Source organism: Hyla sarda, chromosome 1 (genome assembly GCF_029499605.1).
Source record: "Hyla sarda isolate aHylSar1 chromosome 1, aHylSar1.hap1, whole genome shotgun sequence".
Classification (NCBI taxonomy): domain Eukaryota; kingdom Metazoa; phylum Chordata; class Amphibia; order Anura; family Hylidae; genus Hyla; species Hyla sarda.
In genome coordinates, this window is record NC_079189.1 from 603,714,193 (window position 1) to 603,733,970 (window position 19,778).

A 19,778-nucleotide genomic window follows, 5' to 3' on the forward strand; every position below is an offset into this window, starting at 1 on the left:
CTCAGTCCTCTCCCCACACACCCCTGGCAGCCTCAGTCCTCTCCCCGCACACCCCTGGCAGCCTCAGTCCTCTCGCCGCACACCCCGGCAGCCTAAGTCCTCTACCCGCACACCCCCTGCAGCCTCAGTCCTCTCCCCGGCAGCCTCAGTCCTTTCCCCGCACACCCCTGGCAGCCTCAGTCCTCTTCCCACACACCCCTGGCAGCCTAAGTCCTCTCCCCACACACCCCTGGCAGCCTCAGTCCTCTCCCCGGCAGCCTCAGTCCTTTCCCCGCACACCCCTGGCAGCCTCAGTCCTCTCCCCACACACCCCTGGCAGCCTCAGTCCTCTCCCCACACACCCTTGGCAGCCTCAGTCCTCTCCCCACACACCCCTGGCAGCCTCAGTCCTCTCGCCGCACACCCCGGCAGCCTAAGTCCTCTACCCGCACACCCCCTGCAGCCTCAGTCCTCTCCCCGGCAGCCTCAGTCCTTTCCCCGCACACCCCTGGCAGCCTCAGTCCTCTCCCCACACACCCCTGGCAGCCTCAGTCCTCTCCCCACACACCCCTGGCAGCCTCAGTCCTCTCCCCACACACCCTTGGCAGCCTCAGTCCTCTCCCCACACACCCCTGGCAGCCTCAGTCCTCTCGCCGCACACCCCGGCAGCCTAAGTCCTCTACCCGCACACCCCCTGCAGCCTCAGTCCTCTCCCCGGCAGCCTCAGTCCTTTCCCCGCACACCCCTGGCAGCCTCAGTCCTCTCCCCACACACCCCTGGCAGCCTCAGTCCTCTCCCCACACACCCCTGGCAGCCTCAGTCTTCTCCCTGCACACCCCTGGCAGCCTCAGTCCTCTCGCCGCACACCCCGGCAGCCTAAGTCCTCTACCCGCACACCCCCTGCAGCCTCAGTCCTCTCCCCGGCAGCCTCAGTCCTTTCCCCGCACACCCCTGGCAGCCTCAGTCCTCTTCCCACACACCCCCAGCAGCCTAAGTCCTCTACCCACACACCCCCTGCAGCCTCAGTCCTCTCCTTGCACACCCCCGGCAGCCTCAGTTTTTGCCCCGCACACTCCAGGCATCCTCAGTCCTCTCCCCATACACCCCCTGCAGCCTAAGTCCTCTACCCACACACCCCCTGCAACCTCAGTCCTCTCCCCACACACTCCCTGCAACCTCAGTCCTCTCCCCGCACACCCCCGGCAGCCTCAGTCCTCTCCCCACACACCCCCTGCAACCTCAGTCCTCTACCCACACACCCCCTGCAACCTCAGTCCTCTCCTCACACCCCCCCTGCAGCCTCAGTCCTCTCCCCACACACCCCCTGCAGCCTCAGTCCTCTCCCTGCACACCCCCTGCATCCTCAGTCCTCTCCCCACACACCTCCTGCAACCTCAGTCCTCTCACTGCACACCCCCCGCAGCCTCAGTCCTCTCCCCGCCCACCCCATGCAGTCTCAGTCCTCTCCCCGCCCACCCATTGCAGTCTCAGTCCTCTCCCACGCCCACCCCCTGCAGCCTCAGTCCTCTCCCCACCCACCCCCTGCAGCCTCAGTCCTCTCCCCTCACACCCCCGGCAGCCTCAGTCCTCTCCCCACACACCCCTGGCAGCCTCAGTCCTCTCCCCACACACCCCCGGCAGCCTCAGTCCTCAGCCTGACTGCAGGGGCTGGGGAATAAATCTCGAACTGGGATGATTTCTATCGGAGGGTGGGGGGGGGGGGGAACTACTGTGAGACAATAGAGGTTTTGTGAATTACAACCCCCGGGAGACTACAGAGGCAGCATGCTGGTGTTATACCACAGACTGAAGACTCCTGAATGACACATGCTGGGAGTGGTAGTCCATTTTGTGTGTGTATGCCAGTGTATCCCAACCAGGGCTGATTATATTAGTGTGCTGTGTATTACGCAGGTTACCTTGGGCTGCGTAATACACAGCACACTGTGGGGGGGGGGGGGGGGGATCGAACTGCACGGGCTGGTTTCTGCTTTTTCATGGGGTGTTCATTAGCCCCATAAAGAGGACATAGAAATGCATGGGGTTTGTACAGACATGAACATCACTGTATGAACCCTGTGCATGTATATGTCAGTGTTTATACAGCGACGTATTCATGCACGGGGCCCATACAGGGAAGCAGAGATGCACGGGGTTCATACAGGGAAGCAGAGATGCACGGGGTCCATACAGGGAAGCAGAGATGCACAGGGTTCATACAGGGAAGCAGAGATGCACGGGGTTCATACAGGGAAGTAGAGATGCACAGAGTTCATACAGGGAAGCAGAGATGCACGGGATTCATACAGGGAATCAGAGATGCACGGGGTTCATACAGGGAATCAGAGATGCACGGGGTTCATACAGGGAAGCAGAGATGCACGGGGTTCATACAGGGAAGCAGAGATGCACGGGGTTCATACAGGGAAGCAGAGATGCACGGGATTCATACAGGGAAGCAGAGATGCACGGGGTTCATACAGGGAAGCAGAGATGCACGGAGTTCATACAGGGAAGCAGAGATGCACGGGATTCATACAGGGAAGCAGAGATGCACGGGGTTCATACAGGGAAGCAGAGATGCACAGGGTTCATACAGGGAAGCAGAGATGCACAGGGTTCATACAGGGAAGAAGAGATGCACGGGGTTCATACAGGGAAGTAGAAATGCACGGGGTTCATACAGGGAATCAGAGATGCACGGGGTCCATACAGGGAAGCAGAAATGCACGGGGTTCATACAGGGAAGCAGAAATGCACGGGGTTCATACAGGGAAGCAGAGATGCACGGGGTTCATACAGGGAAGTAGAAATGCACGGGGTTCATACAGGGAAGCAGAGATGCACGGGGTTCATACAGGGAAGCAGATTTGCACGGGGTTCATACAGGGAAGCAGAGATGCACAGGGTTCATACAGGGAAGCAGAGATGCACAGGGTTCATACATGGAAGCAGAGATGCACAGGGTTCATACAGGGAAGCAGAGATGCACGGGGTTCATACAGGGAAGCAGAGATGCACAGGGTTCATACAGGGAAGCAGAGATGCACTGGGTTTTTACAGTGGTCTTCATGTCAGCGTTCATTGCACAGCAGCTTCGAGAGAAAATCATGTCAGGAGGGACGTACAGGAGAAATAACACAGTAGCATGTACAGGTCCCTTACCGATTGCAGGCAGTGATCCTCCTCTATGTGTGGCGGGCAGCGATCCTGCTGGTATCGGGAGCCAGGAGGTGAGTAGCTGCCTAGCAACATCTGGAGGGCCACAGTTTGGAGACCACTGTGCAGTGGTCTCTAAACTTTAGCCCTCCAAATCTTACAAAACTACGACTCCCAGCATGCCCAAATAGCCCCCAGGCGTTTGCACGGGATGCTGCTGAACGATTTCAGCAGGCATCCTGTTCACTGCCCGGTTACTAGTGGTGAACAGAAACGACAAGGGCGTACCGGTACCCCCTTAATCCTTAAATCCCCGAACGCAAGGGCGTACCTGTACGTCCTTGGTCCTAGACAGGTTATTGATTTAATCTAAAACTTCACTCGCAGTATTCTGCAAGTGAAGATTTCATGTGGCGGCCGCTGCCAAATCCATTTTCTCCTCGATTTCTCCTGGATGAAGCTGTACAGGCTACTGTGTTATTTCTCCTGTACGTCCCTCCTGACATGATTTTTCATTGCTGTGCAATGAGCGCTGACATGAAGACCACTGTACAAACCCTGTGCATCTCTGCTTCCCTGTATGAACCCTGTGCATCTCTGCTTCCCTGTATGAACCCCGTGCATCTCTGCTTCCTGTATGAGCCCTGTGCATCTCTGCTTCCCTGTATGAACCCTGTGCATCTCTGCTCTCTGTATGAACCCCGTGCATCCCTGTATGAACCCTGTGCATCTCTGCTCCCTGTATGAACCCCGTGTATCTCTGCTCCCTGTATGAACCCCGTGCATCTCTGCTCCCTGTATGAGCCCTGTGCATCTCTGCTCCCTGTATGATCCCCGTGCATCTCTGCTTCCCTGTATGAACCCTGTGCATCTCTGCTTCCCTGTATGAACCCCGTGCATCTCTGCTTCCCTGTATGAACCCTGTGCATCTCTGCTCCCTGTATGATCCCCGTGCATCTCTGCTTCCCTGTATGAACCCCATGCATCTCTGCTTCCCTGTATGAACCCCGTGCATCTCTGCTTCCCTGTATGAACCCTGTGCATCTCTGCTTCCCTGTATGAACCCCGTGCATCTCTGCTTCCCTGTATGAACCCCGTGCATCTCTGCTTCCCTGTATGAACCCTGTGCATCTCTGCTCCCTGTATGATCCCCGTGCATCTCTGCTTCCCTGTATGAACCCTGTGCATCTCTGCTTCCCTGTATGAACCCTGTGCATTTCTGCTTCCCAGTTAGCAAGCAGTTTGTAGCATGGGAGATGGGTGGTCTCGTAGGGTGTCTTGCATTGAAATCTGCTGCAATGACCCGGTTACTGCGTTCACCAGACATCAACACAATTTCTATCCGCCCCTCATGTGTTAACCTCGACGACATGTCAATGGCTGTAAACAAAGAGAAACTTGTAAATAACTCATGAAAGAATACAGTTACGTTAAAACCAAGCATATCATTGTTTTTCTTGTGAAATTCCCAATAAGTTTGATGTGTCACATGACCCTCTTCCTATTGAAAAAACAAAAGTTGGATTCCAAATGGCCGACTTCCAAATGGCCTTCATGGTCACCACTCATCTTGAAAAGTTTCCCCCCTCACATATACTAATGTGCCACAAACAGGAAGTTAATATCACCAACCATTCCCATTTTATTAAGGTATATCCATATAAATGGCCCACCCTGTAGTACCTTCTTGTCAGTTGGTGGTGTAGGAGACTACAAAGGCAGGTTGGGAAACCCCACAGAGTGGTGCAGCTGTACCAGGGTCCGCTATATGGCCTGGTGGCAGACCCTCATGCGACCTTTACTCTCTTGATCTCGCCCTAAGGTTCAGGTGGGGTAAGAGTAAAGGTGCAAGAGTTCCCTGGGAGTGGTGACCACATGATGCTGAAACTCACTTGGGAGTAGTGACCCCACTTGACTGATGGCACGTAGTGTTGCTCGCGAATATTCACGAATATAGCACTATATATTCGCAATTACGAATATTCGTTTTTTTTTTTCCCAGTACACATCACAGTGATCATCCCTCTCTGCTTCCAGCTTGTGTGGTGTAAAGAAGGCTCTAATACTACTGTGTGAGACTGGCGTGCGAATTTTCAAATATGCAAATTTTTGTATATGCGAATTTTCGCATATGCGAAAACAAAACGTGAATATTACGAATATGTGAATTTAGCGAATATATGACAAATATTCGTCCATATATTCGCGAATTCGAATATGGCCTATGCCGCTCAACACTAATGGCACGCAGCACACACTTTATCTCTCACTCTTCTGAGCACTCACCTCTAGCGTTCCGGCCTTCTGGCTGTTGATCTGCAGAGGAATTTTTATAAATCAAACCGGATGTCTGGCCCGTATTACACTGTGCACATCCACTTATTTATTCTTTATGTTATGTCACTGTGCTCACTTTTGTGTTCTTTTTATGTACACTAGAATTTGGTCAGGGTGCAGTAGGCCTTCGGGGTGTTCCTCATGCTGTCTAGGGGAGGTGTGTGTGGCCATTAGGTCCCTCACCACCCTGCCATACCCTGGGCACTTCTGCTTCGGCAGAATGCTGAACCGGTTGTACTGTTTTCTCGGTGGCAAGTTGGTTAACGCCTAGTTATTCGCCAGGAGCCCTGAGTAGCTTTGGCGAAAGTAGACATTGTACCTGGAGCCGTGCAGGTACTTTTTTGGCCAGGAGGCAAAGCGTTTTGGTTTGTTGGGGGCCTCTCTTCTGTCAGAGAAGGGCTTGCGATGGACCGTATGCTCGTGCATGTTATTTTTTGTGTGAACACTTGCACTTTTTACGTGCAATTGGGTGAATTGAGAGCACGTACCTCAGCTCTTAAAAAAAACAAGACTTGTCAATAAAAATGAAATTCTTAAAATTGTACTTCAGTAACCACAGAAACATTTGCCTAAAATATCTAAAAACACTGAAACAGCAAACTGTGTATACCAAAAGTCTCAAAACTTTTTGGCACAATTGTACACCCTCTTCCAAATTATTATGCAAATTATATTTTTGTATTATTATTATTTTTTTTTATAATTCTCATCTCATTCTCATATCAACTATTAAGAGTAGAATTCAAATTTTATTGAACAAACCTCCTAATAACAGTATTATTTTTAAACATAAAAAACTTACAATGCACTTTTCCAAATGATTATGCACAGTAGGTTTTGAAACACTTTATAGGATGTAAAGAACTGAAAATTCTCATTTGTTGTGTTTGCAGCATATTTACTGAAATCAAAAGTTATTTCAATCAAACTTTTAACAACATTTAAAAAAATGTATACAGGTCACGCTACATTTTAACATAGCACCCCTTATTTGATAGCAGCTTCACAAGTCTTGGATCCATTGAACTTGTGAGTTTTTGGACAGTTTTTCCATGAATTTGTTTCCAAGATGTCAGAATAGCCTCCCAGAGCTGCTGTTTGGATGTAAACTGCCTCCCACCCTCATAGATCTTTTGCTTGAGGATGCTCCAAAGGTTCTCAATAGGATTGAGGTCAGGGGAGAATGGAGGCCACACCATGACTTTCTCTCCTTTTATCCTCATAGCAGCCATTGATGCAGAGGTATTCTTTGCAGCATGAAGATGATTTTATTACAGAAAGCAGAGTTCTTCTTTCTGTACCAGGGAAGAAAAGGGTCAGTCAGAAACTCCACATACTTTGCAGAGGACATCTTTACACATTCAGGGACCCTAAAGGGGCCGACCAGCTCTTTACCCATGATTCCGGCCCAACACATGACTCCACCACCACCTTGCTGATGTCGCAGCCTTGTTGGAACAGGGTGGCCGTCCACCAACCATCCACTACTCCATCCATCTGGACCATCCAGGGTTGCACTAATTAGTGAACAGGACTGTTTAAAAATTAGTCTTCATGTATTTTTTTGCCCAATGTAGCCATTTCTGCTTGTGAGCGTTGGTTAGTGGTGGGCAAATAGAAGATTTATGCACAGTTGCAAGACCCTGGAGGACTCTAATCCTTGATATCTGTGGGACTCCAGAGGCACCAGCAGCTTCAAATATCTGTTTGCTGCTATGTAATGGTATTTTAGCAGCTGCTCTCTTGATCCGATGCATGAATCTGGCAGAAATCTTCCTCAATTTGCCTTTATCTGCACTAACCAGTCTGTGCTCTGAATCAGCCACAAATCTCTTAATAGTGCGATGATGATGCTTAAGTTTTCGTGAAATATCTAATGTTTTCATACCTCATCCAAGGCATTGAACTATTTTACTCTTTTCAGAGAGAGATTCTTTTTCTTCACCATTTTGCTTGAAAATGGTGTCCGCTTAATAATGTGGAACACCAACCTTTAGAAGTTTTTCCTTAAATTGGGCTCACCTGGCAATCTAATTATCACAGGTGTCGACATTGTTTTCAGTGATCAAAAGAGCCTGAGACACAATGCAATCCATGAGTTACACTGAAAAACAAAATATTTAATCTTTGTGACACTTAAATATCATTTGCATAATAATTTGGAACAGGGTGTAGAGCTCCTACAGAAAACCTAAAGTAAAAGAGAAACTAAGCAACACTCAATAACTAGACCTATGGAGAAAATGTTTGTTTTTTGCATGTCACTTTTATTTTTTCAAAAGGTGGCCAAAGCCTTCAAGTAGTAAACATTTTTATAGGCATCTACAATAACGTAGCTGTTATGATTCGGCTAGCTGGATGTGGATCCTCTGTGTCAGTGAGGGATTGGCGTGGACCGCGTCGGTGGACCGGTTCAAGGGTTGCTACTGGTTTTCACGGTAGCAACCAGGTCGTATCCACCGGCAACGGCTCAACCTCGCTGACTGCTGAGAAGGCGTGGGACAGAAGGACTAGGCAGAAGCAAGGTCAGACGTAGCAGAAGGTCGGGGCAGGCGGCAAGGTTCGTAGTCAATAGTAATAGCAGGAGGTCAGGAACACAGTAATAGTAAACACAGTAGTAGCTTTCTCTAGGCACAAGGGCAACAAGATCCAGCAAGGAAGTGCAGGGGAAGTGAGGTTATATGGACAGGGGTCAGGTGGAAGCTAATCAGACTGATTGGGCCAGGCACCAATCACTGGTGCACTGGCCCTCTAAATCTTAGAGAGCTGGCGCGCGCGCCCTAGAGAGCGGAGCCGCGCGCGCCAGAACATGATAGCCGGGGACCGGGATGGGTAAGTGGCTTGGGATGCGATTCGCGAGCGTGCGCGTCCCGCTATGTGAATCGCATCCCCATCATGAATGTCAGTGCAGCGCTCCCGGTCAGCGTGTCCGACCGGGGCGCTGCATAGAGGAGAACGCCGCGAGCGCTCGGGGGAGGAGCAGGGACCCGGAGCGCTGGGCGTAACAGTACCCCCCCCCCTTAGGTCTCCCCCTCTTTTTGTCTCCTTGTCCCTTCAAAAGAGACGAGAAAATAGGGGACGCCTCTTGAGTCTCCTTCTGGAAAAAGAAGTCCTGGGTAGCTACACCAGCGGCAGGCAGTTCAGAAGGAATGGGGAGGGGGGGGGCAGAGGGAGAAGCATGTCACAGGGCAGAGTGTCCCCAGGACGGGGGCTATGAGGAGGCACGGCACAGTCCTGATAGGCCTTGGGGAGACCAGGCACAGGAGGAAACACTGAGGCCCGACAGACGGGGCTAGGAGCAGACGTGAGGCATTTCTTGCGGCAAGCAGGACCCCAATTCTTGATCTCCCCGGTGGTCCAGTCAAGGGTGGGAGAATGATGCTGGAGCCATGGCAGACCGAGGAGGACTTCAGAGGTGCAGTTGGGCAGGACCAAAAATTCAATTTTCTCGTGATGCAGTCCAATGTTCATAAGCAGGGGCTCTGTGCGGTAACGCACAGTGCAGTGCAACTTCACTCCGTTGACCGAAGAAATGTAGAGCGGCTTGACGAGACGGGTCACCAGGATGCAGTACCTATCAAGCAAAGAGGCCAGAATAAAATTTCCAGAGGAACCAGAGTCCAAGACGGCCAAGCTGAGAAGGAGGAGTTGGCAGAAGGAGAAATCCGCACGGGCACAGTGAGACATGGAGAAGCAGACTTTGTACCAAGAGAAGCCACACCCACGTGAGCTGGGTGCGTGCGTGCGTTTTCCAGACGTGGAGGACGAATAGGGAAATCCACCAAGAAATGTTCGGTACTAGCGCAGTACAGACATAGATTTTTATCCCTACGGTGAGACCTCTCTTCAAGAGTCAGGTGAGACCGATCCACTTGCATAGCCTCCTCGGCGGGAGGCACAGGGGTAGATTGCAAAGGATAGCGTGAGAGAGGTGCCCAGGGATTAAGGTCTTTTTCCTGGCGGAGTTCTTGGTGTCTTTCAGAAAAACGCATGTCAATGCGGGTGGCCAAATAGATAAGTTCATGCAGGTTGGCAGGAATCTCTTGTGCGGCCAGCACATCTTTGATGCTACTGGATAGGCCTTTTTTAAAGGTCACACAGAGAGCCTCATTGTTCCAGGATAATTCAGAGGCGAGGGTACGAAATTGGATGGCGTATTCGCCTACAGAAGAACTACCCTGGACCAGGTTTAACAAGGCAGTTTCGGCAGAAGAAGCTCGGGCTGGTTCCTCGAAGACACTGCGAACCTGAGAGAAGAAGGACTGTACAGTGGCGGTGACAGGATCATCGCAGTCCCAGAGCGGTGTGGCCCATGACAAAGCCTTCCCAGATAGGAGACTAACCACGAAAGCCACCTTCGACCGTTCTGTAGGAAATTGGTCCGACAACATCTCCAAATGTAGGGAACATTGTGACAAGAAACCACGGCAGAGTCTAGAGTCCCCATCAAATTTGTCCGGCAGGGACAAGCGGAGGTAAGGAGCGGCCACTCGCTGCGGAGGAGGTGCAGGAGCTGGCGGAGGAGATGGTAGCTGCTGTTGCAGCTGCTGTAGCTGCGACTGAAGTTGCTGTAACACGGTGGTCAAGTGCAACAGCTGTTGAGCTTGTTGGTCGATCAGTCGGGATTGCTGGGCGACCACCGTGGATATGTCAGCGATACTTGGCAGCGGCATGTCAGCGGGATCCATGGCCGGATCTACTGTTATGATTCGGCTAGCTGGATGTGGATCCTCTGTGTCAGCGAGGGATTGGCTAGAGAGCGGAGCCGCGCGCGCCAGAACATGATAGCCGGGGACCGGGACGGGTAAGTGGCTTGGGATGCGATTCGCGAGCGGGCGCATCCCTCTATGCGAATCGCATCCCCATCATGAATGTCAGTGCAGCGCTCCCGGTCAGTGGGTTCGACCAGGGCGCTGCATAGAGGAGAACGCCGCGAGCGCTCTGGGGAGGAGCAGGGACCCGGAGCGCTCGGTGTAACAGTAGCATTGTTTGTGCTATTTCTGAGGGCCGTTATACAATGAAGTCTTTAACAGTTTTTTTTTTTTATAAAACAATAGGTTGGCAGATTTTAAAATGAATGCCTCAAAGTCCGAAGCCCTTAATGTCTCTTTGCCCCAACATGTAGTTGACACACTCAAGTCAAACTTTCCTTTTGCCTGGCCCTCCTCCGGTATCACCTATCTGGGTATTAAACTGCCGTCTGTCCCCTCCTCCATCGGTTCACCGACCATCTGAATTCCTGGAACTGGAAAGACTTTTCTTGGTTCGGTAGGATAAGCATATTTAAAATGACCCTGCTCCCGAAGCTACTCAGTTTAGTTCAAACTATCCCCATCCGCCTCACATCCTCCTACTGGCGTGCCATGCAGCGGTGCTCCAGCGCCTTTGTATGGGCCTCAGGCCGAGAAACCTTATTTTGTCCCAAGAGGGCTGGTGGTGTGGGCCTACCAAATTGCCAATTCTGCTATCTGGCAGCTGTGCATGCTTGTCTCCTGGACCTGCTGCATAACTACTCTGCTTCCAAAATCTAGGGTGTGCATTGCCTACGATGTTTACCCACACTCATTACCGCTGCCGCCCTGGCTCTTGCCCACACCCATGACCTCCATTTCGAGCCTGTCATTCACATTGGCCCAGACGTTTTCTGCCATACCTCTTTCTTCCACTCACCACTCTATGGTTGATCCAGCGGGGAGTCATCATTTGCATTGTACTCTGTCTTCCTTTGAACATCTCTGCCCCCATCCCCCTATTCCCCCACATGCCATTGGTCTCCTTTATCGGCTACTGGTTTCGAGTTCATCCTCTGACCTGCCCCCATTCTAAGCAACTTGGGAGGAGGAACTGCGTAAGCAGTTCTCTCGCACCCAATGGCAAAAATGCTTCTTCCTCACCCATAAATCAACTATAGCCTGCAAACCCCAGGAAACCAACTATAAAGTCATGTTCCGCTGGTAAAGGGTTCCTGCTCATATTCACCATTGGTTTCCAATGGTTCCAGACACCTGCTGACACTGTGGTCTCTCCATCGCTACCATGGCTCACGTCTGGTGGGCATGCCAATCCCTCTAACATCCGCTCGGTGACAGGAACTATGGTTCCCAACTCCCCTGAGGCGACTGTTATAAATGTTCGATTTGTATCCTGTAACCTATAAGAAATCGTTAAGAGCGTCACTTGCTGCAAGGCGGCCAAGACGGTTATCCCAAGAAAGTGGAAATCTCCTTACCCTCCCCCCATCGAGGAATGGCTGGCTAAGATCGCTCATGTACAACATTTGGAAGACCTGATTGCTTTGACCCCTAAGGAAATTGACTGTTATAATAAAAATTGGCTGGAATGGCAGATGTTCAGATCCTCTCCGGCTTTTGGCAACCTCTGAGAATCTGGGAACGCAGTGGGACCTTTCCCCTTTTGAAGCCTTTAGACTATAAAAGGTTTACTATTTTGACTTGCTATCTTCTAGCTATTGGACTGGTTCGAGTGGCATTGGGGCTGCTCTGCCAGTTGGGTCATTCCCCCTGTGGGCACTGGTGTTGGTCGCCACTCAGTGCTGCAACATTTTATGCTAGGGACCCACTACTTACAGATGGCCATGACGTGGCTAGTGGGCTTGCACACAGATGGCCATGACGTGGCTAGTGGGCTTGCACTTCATGACCATAAAGTACAATAACAACCTGTTAGCTTAATAAATGTTGCTGAGAAGCCTTAGATCAAGATACATGTTGTGGATGTCTGTTTTTTCTCAAGTTGAATTCATATTATCTTCTAGCTATGTTTGTGCAATGCGCATTGACCCATGGATACAAAGTAAATGATTGTCTTAAAGGGGTACCTCCGTGCCCCAGCCTTCTGAACACCCGGTTCAGAAGGCTTGAAGTAGCGGCAGTGGTCGTGACATTACGAGGGGGTGTGGCAGTGATGTCACGACCGCTGCTCCAAGCCTTCTGAACCAGATGTTAGTTGTGTTGCTCTTTGGGTCTATTTAAATTGTCTGATTGTAAAAATTCCTTTTTTTTCCGACTTATTAACAGGTTTATGTCATTTGACTTGTAGGACGTGGATTAGATCATCCAAACCATATTGAATGGCAATGGACCTTTGAAACGTTGTGGCCATTATAGGCTCATTTTTTATTAAATGTGACTTAACTTTGTAATGTTTTTTTTTTTTTTTCTTGTACAAACTGACAATAAAAAAGCTTAAAAAGGTTAAATCCCTTTGTAATGTCTTTGACATTTAAAAATGTGTGATTTCTGCTTCTTTCCCAACTTTCGGAAATGAAAAAGGTCTTCTTTTGTGAGTTGTTCACATGCAATCTGAAATGACTTTTTCATAAAAGGCTTTATACATACGGTTCATAAAAACATCTTCTCTCCCGTATGGATTTTTTGATGTTTAACAAGAGTGGATTTCTGAGAATAACATTTCCCACATTCTGTGCATACATATGGCTTCTCCCCTGTGTGAGTTTTTTGATGTCTAATAAGATCTGATTTCTGAGGAAAACTTTTCCCACATTCTGGACACGAAAAAGGCTTCACCTGTGCGTGAGTTTTTATATGTCTAATAAGTTCTGATTTACGAGGAAAAGATTTTGCACATTCTGGGCATGAAAATGGTCTCAACCCTGTGTGAATTCTTTGATGTTCGATGAGAGTTGATTTTACAGTAAAACATTTCCCACATTCTGAACAAGAAAGTAGCTTCTCCCCTGTGTGAGTTCTTTGATGTTCAGCAAGATGTGATTTCCAGGTAAAACATTTCCCACATTCCGAACACATAAATGGCTTCTCCCCTGTGTGAGACCTTTGATGTTCGACAAGACTTGCTTTCCTTGAGAAACATTTCCCACACTCTGAACAGGAAAACGGCTTCTCCCCTGTGTGAATTTTCTGATGTTCAACAAGAACAGCTTTCCTTGAGAAACATTTCCCACATTCTAGGCATGGAAATGGCTTTTCTCCTGTGTGCGTTCTATCATGTTTAACAAGATGTGATTTCTGAGTAAAACATTTCCCACACACTGGACATGAAAATGGCTTCTCCCCCGTGTGAGTTCTCTGATGTTCAACAAGACTTGATTTGCGAGTAAAATATTTTCCACAATCTGCACATGAAAATGGCTTCTCTCCTAGGTGTAATTTCTTATGTTTAACAAGATGTGCTTTAATTGCGAAATACGTCCAACTTTCTGGGCTTGAAAATGGCTTCTCCCCTGTGTGATTTCTTAAATGTTCATCACTGTAAATTTCATATTGATTAACATTCTGCGGTGAATCCGTAGACAGGACGGGTATAACAGGATGAGATGACAGATCTTGGCTGTGAAGGGCTGAGGGTGTATCTGGGATAATGGAATGTTCTTCATATGTATCTTGTGTGATATCATCATCTGCTTTATAATATGAAGATATAAGATTCTCCTCTGATCTCCTGGTACAGTCATCTGCCGAGAGTAAAGCAGATAACAATAATAATAACAACCGTTATACCTATATTTAGTTAGCATCAGATTGTTTTAGAATTTCACATGTCATAATATATGTGTGAAAACTAAACTGAATAATTAATATTTTACTATGAATAATATAATACACTCTTAGTAATGTACAGTAAAAATAATTCACCTGTAGGAATGTCGTCTATATACCGTTCATGACTCCAAACATCTGTCTCTTCTTCTTTTATTATTATATCTGTAGCATTAAGATCGTTCAGATCTTCTCCCTCATTCATAATCTGTAAAGGAAACATTGTAAAAATCATCAGTCAGTATGAGAAGTCACCTGGAATGTTTTATATGAGCAGAAAAGATGAATAATTATCATGAGGACCCAACGTGACAGGTGGAGTTATTTGAGGAACATGGTCTCCTAGAAGCCGGACATAGATATTAGATGACAGAGCTTAACAATAACAGCCTTGCTAAAGTGTGTAATAATCTTCAGCATTACAGTAAAAGGTGACACTAGTAGATAGAGAGGACAATAGGCGCTCAGCCTCCCCCTCCATGTGCAATTACCTCTTCAAAGGTTACAGAGCACAGCCAGAAACCTTCCCTAGTCAGGTCAATGGGACATCTTCTGTCTATTGTTGCCAATGGTATCAAAAAGGGGGGCAGTGGGGAGCATAACCCTTCCTACATCATGTTGTGCCCCCCATATGTGCCAAATGAAAAATCCTATATAAGTCTCCCTTGCCACTCCAATATATACAGTTATAGCTGCATGAATGTGCCACACAGACCCAGCAATGCAGGGTTCCCAGCCTATCAGGAGCAACATGTGAGGAACACAGGAGGGTGGTGGCAGGGAATCACTGCCTGCAGCATTTACCTACTGCCCTGTGTATGTAGACAGTGAGAAGGAAGGTGAAGAACTACAGATGAAGAAAAGCCTGACTGCTCCTCCCCCTCCTCCTCTGTAGTACCTGTAGATTCCGAGCTGTGACCTGACTTGCTGGTAGGATTCTCTATTCCACATAACTTACCTGCCCTGCTATGTGGTTTTTTAACCTTTTGTTCTATAACAACTGGTAGAATTAGAGAGGCAATGAGGTCTGTGCCTCGTGCTCTTCAGTAGTTATGCACAGCAGCATCTTACTATGGACTCTCTACAGTGGGTATTGTCTCCACGAAATACACTGCTAAAGGGAACACTTAAACAACACAATGTAACTCCAAGTCAATGACACTTCTGTGAAATCACACTGTCCACTCAGGAAGCAACACTGATTGACAATCAATTTCACATGCTGTTGTGCAAATGGAACAGACAACAGGTGGAAATTATAGGCAATTAGCAAGACACCCCAATAAAGGAATGGTTCTGCAGGTGGTGACCACAGACCACTTCTCAGTTCCTATGCTTCCTGGCTGATGTTTTGGTCACTTTTGAATGCTGGCGGTGCTTTCACTCTAGTGGTAGTATGAGACGGAGTCTACAACCCACACAAGCTCAGGTAGTGCAGCTCATCCAGGATGGCACATGAATGCGAGCTGTGGCAAGAAGGTTTGCTGTGTCTGTCAGCATAGTGTCCAGAGCATGGAGGCGCTACCAGGAGACAGGCCAGTAAATCAGGAGACATGCAGGAGGCCAACAACCCAGCAGCAGGACCGCTACCTCCGCCTTTGGGCAAGGAGAAGCACTGCCAGAGCCTTGCAAAATGACCTCCAGCAGGCCACAAATGTGCATGTGTCCAATCAAACGGTCAGAAACAGACTCCATGAGGGTGGTATGAGGGCCCAACGTCCACAAGTGCTTACAGCCCTACACCGTGCAGGACGTTGAACACCAAGACTGGCAAATTCGTGACTGGTTGCCCTGTGCTCTTCACAGATGAAAGCAGGTTCACACTGAGCACATGTGACAGACGTGACAGAGTCTGAACACTCCGTGGAAAACGTTCTGCTGCCTGCAACATCCTCCAGCATGACCATTTTGGTGGTGGGTCAGTAATGGTGTGGGGTGGCATTTCTTTGGGGGGCCGCACAGCCCTCCATGTGCTTGCTAAAAGTATCCTGACTGCCATTAGGTACCGAGATGAAATCCTCAGACCCCTCTTGAGACCATATGCTGGTTGGCCCTGGGTTCCTCCTAATGTAAGACAATGCTAGACCTCATGTGGCTGGAGTGTGTCAGCAGTTCCTGCGAGAGGAAGGCATTGATGCTATGGACTGGCCGCCCGTTCCCCAAACCTGAATCCTATTGAGCACATCTGGGACATCATGTCTCTCTCCATCCACCACAGACTGTCCAGGAGTTGGCGGATGCTTTAGTCCAGGCCTGGGAGGACATCCCTCAGGAGACCTCCACCTCATCAGGAGCATGCCCAGGCGTTGTAGGGAGGTCATACAGGAACGTGGAGGCCACACACACTACTGAGCCTCATTGTGACTTGTTTTAAGGACATTACATAAAGTTGGATCAGCCTGTAGTGCGGTTTTCCACTTTGATTTTGAGTGTGACTCCATATCCAGACCTCCATGGGTTGATTAATTTGATTTCCATTGATCATTTTTGTGTGATTTTGTTGTCAGCACATTCAACTATGTAAAGACGAAAGTATTTCATACGATTAGTTCATTCATTCAGATCTAGGATGTGTTATCTTAGTGTTCCCTTTATTTTTTTGAGCAGTGTATATACCTGCAGAGGAAATTACATTGTCTGAAGCTGCTGTGCTGTTGTGTGTAAAGTTGGTGCCTTATGCCTCTTATATATTGTCCCTTATGTCTCTCATATATTGTCCCTCATCCCTCCATATACTGTTCAACAGTATGCATGGGCTCTTTGGCTTTCAAAGAGGAGAAGTGGACTCACTAAACCCCCACTTGGACCTTAATTAAAGGGGTAATCCAAGAATAGAAAAACCATAGCCGATTTACTTCAAAAACCGCTCCCCATCTATTACTATATAACCCCTTGAAATGTATGTAGTGATAGAATGTATATGTTACGCCGAGCGCTCCGGGTCCCCGCTCCTCCCCGGAGCGCTCGCTACACTCTCTCCGCTGCAGCGCTCCGGTCAGATCCACTGACCCGGGGCGCTGCGATTCTGCTGCCAGCCGGGATGCGATTCACGATGCGGGTAGCGCCCGCTCGCGATGCGCACCCCGGCTCCCGTACCTGACTCGCTCTCCCTCGGTCCTGTCCCGGCGCGCGCGGCCCCGCTCCCTAGGGCGCGCGCGCGCCGGGTCTTTGCGATTTAAAGGGCCACTGCGCCGCTGATTGGCGCAGTGATTCCAATTAGTGTCTTCACCTGTGCACTTCCCTGCCGGATCTTGTTGCCATTGTGCCAGTGAAAGCGTTCCTTGTATGTTCCTAGCCTGTGTTCCAGACCTCCTGCCGTTGCCCCTGACTACGATCCTTGCTGCCTGCCCCGACCTTCTGCTACGTCCGACCTTGCTTCTGTCTACTCCCTTGTACCGCGCCTATCTTCAGCAGCCAGAGAGGTTGAGCCGTTGCTAGTGGATACGACCTGGTCACTACCGCCGCAGCAAGACCATCCCGCTTTGCGGCGGGCTCTGGTGAAAACCAGTAGTGACTTAGAACCGATCCACTAGCACGGTCCACGCCAATCCCTCTCTGGCACAGAGGATCCACTACCTGCCAGCCGGCATCGTGACAGTAGATCCGGCCATGGATCCCGCTGAAGTTCCTCTGCCAGTTGTCGCTGACCTCACCACGGTGGTCGCCCAGCAGTCACAACAGATAGCGCAACAAGGCCACCAGCTGTCTCAACTGACCGTTATGCTACAACAGTTACTACCACAGCTTCAGCAGTCATCTCCTCCGCCAGCTCCTGCACCTCCTCCGCAGCGAGTGGCCGCTCCTGGGCTACGCCTATCCTTGCCGGATAAATTTGATGGGGACTCTAAGTTTTGCCGTGGCTTTCTTTCCCAATGTTCCCTGCATCTGGAGATGATGTCGGACCTGTTTCCCACTGAAAGGTCTAAGGTGGCTTTCGTAGTCAGCCTTCTGTCCGGAAAAGCCCTGTCATGGGCCACACCGCTCTGGGACCGCAATGATCCTGTCACTGCCTCTGTACACTCCTTCTTCTCGGAAGTCCGAAGTGTCTTTGAGGAACCTGCCCGAGCCTCTTCTGCTGAGACTGCCCTGTTGAACCTGGTCCAGGGTAATTCTTCCGTTGGCGAGTATGCCGTACAATTCCGTACTCTTGCTTCAGAATTGTCCTGGAATAATGAGGCCCTCTGCGCGACCTTTAAAAAAGGCCTATCCAGCAACATTAAAGATGTTCTGGCCGCACGAGAAATTCCTGCTAATCTACATGAACTTATTCACCTAGCCACTCGCATTGACATGCGTTTTTCCGAAAGGCGTCAGGAGCTCCGCCAAGATATGGACTCTGTTCGCACGAGGCGTTTCTTCTCCTCGGCTCCTCTCTCCTCTGGTCCCCTGCAATCTGTTCCTGTGCCTCCCGCCGTGGAGGCTATGCAGGTCGACCGGTCTCGCCTGACACCTCAAGAGAGGACACGACGCCGCATGGAGAACCTCTGCCTGTACTGTGCTAGTACCGAACACTTCCTGAGGGATTGTCCTATCCGTCCTCCCCGCCTGGAAAGACGTCCGCTGACTCCGCACAAAGGAGAGACAGTCCTTGATGTCTACTCTGCTTCTCCACGTCTTACTGTGCCTGTGCGGATGTCTGCCTCTGCCTTCTCCTTCTCTACCGTGGCCTTCTTGGACTCTGGATCTGCAGGAAATTTTATTTTGGCCTCTCTCGTCAACAGGTTCAACATCCCAGTGACCAGTCTCGCCAGACCCCTTTACATCAATTGTGTAAACAATGAAAGATTGGACTGTACCATACGCTTCCGCACGGAGCCCCTTCTAATGAGCATCGGATCTCATCACGAGAGGATTGAACTTTTGGTCCTCCCCAATTGCACCTCGGAAATTCTCCTTGGACTTCCCTGGCTTCAACTCCATTCCCCAACCCTGGATTGGTCCACTGGGGAGATCAAGAGTTGGGGGCCCTCTTGTTCCAAGGACTGTCTAAGACCGGTTCCCAGTAACCCTTGCCGTGACTCTGTGGTTCCCTCAGTAACCGGTCTCCCTAAGGCCTATATGGACTTCGCGGATGTTTTCTGCAAAAAACAAGCTGAGACTCTACCTCCTCACAGGCCTTATGATTGCCCTATCGACCTCCTCCCGGGTACTACTCCACCCCGGGGCAGAATTTATCCTCTCTCTGCCCCAGAGACTCTTGCCATGTCTGAGTATGTCCAGGAAAATTTAAAAAAGGGCTTTATCCGTAAATCCTCCTCTCCTGCCGGAGCTGGATTTTTCTTTGTGTCCAAAAAAGATGGCTCCCTACGTCCTTGCATTGACTACCGCGGTCTTAATAAAATCACGGTTAAGAACCGCTACCCCCTACCCCTCATCTCTGAACTCTTTGATCGCCTCCAAGGTGCCCACATCTTTACTAAATTGGACTTAAGAGGCGCCTATAACCTCATCCGCATCAGAGAGGGGGATGAGTGGAAAACGGCGTTTAACACCAGAGATGGACACTTTGAGTATCTGGTCATGCCCTTTGGCCTGTGCAACGCCCCTGCTGTCTTCCAAGACTTTGTCAATGAAATTTTTCGTGATCTGTTATACTCCTGTGTTGTTGTATATCTGGACGATATCCTAATTTTTTCTGCCAATCTAGAAGAACACCGCCAGCATGTCCGTATGGTTCTTCAGAGACTTCGTGACAATCAACTCTATGCCAAAATTGAGAAATGTCTGTTTGAATGCCAATCTCTTCCTTTTCTAGGATATTTGGTC

General features: G+C 49.5%; 2 protein-coding genes across 3 annotated transcripts in view; one reads left to right on the forward strand and one right to left on the reverse strand.

The window, feature by feature from the left end:
- Nucleotides 1-19,778, forward strand: part of LOC130296495 (zinc finger protein 605-like) — a 505,889-nt gene that overhangs the window by 41,680 nt on the left and 444,431 nt on the right. The gene's annotated exons all lie outside the window — the stretch shown is intronic.
- The window catches only part of LOC130296767 (zinc finger protein OZF-like), a 41,375-nt gene that overhangs the window by 14,762 nt on the left and 6,835 nt on the right, over nt 1-19,778 (reverse strand). Inside the window, exons 5-6 of one of the 2 annotated variants that reach the window (XM_056548707.1) lie at nt 14,109-14,220; nt 12,101-13,927 (exon numbers count right to left, since the gene is read on the reverse strand). The exons of the other annotated variant lie outside the window; for it this stretch is intronic. Of the exons in view, the coding sequence (XP_056404682.1) occupies nt 12,837-13,927; nt 14,109-14,220 (1,203 nt within the window). The 3' untranslated portion in view covers nt 12,101-12,836. Of the gene's footprint in view, nt 1-12,100; nt 13,928-14,108; nt 14,221-19,778 lie in introns of those variants that run through there. 2 annotated transcript variants of the gene reach the window in all.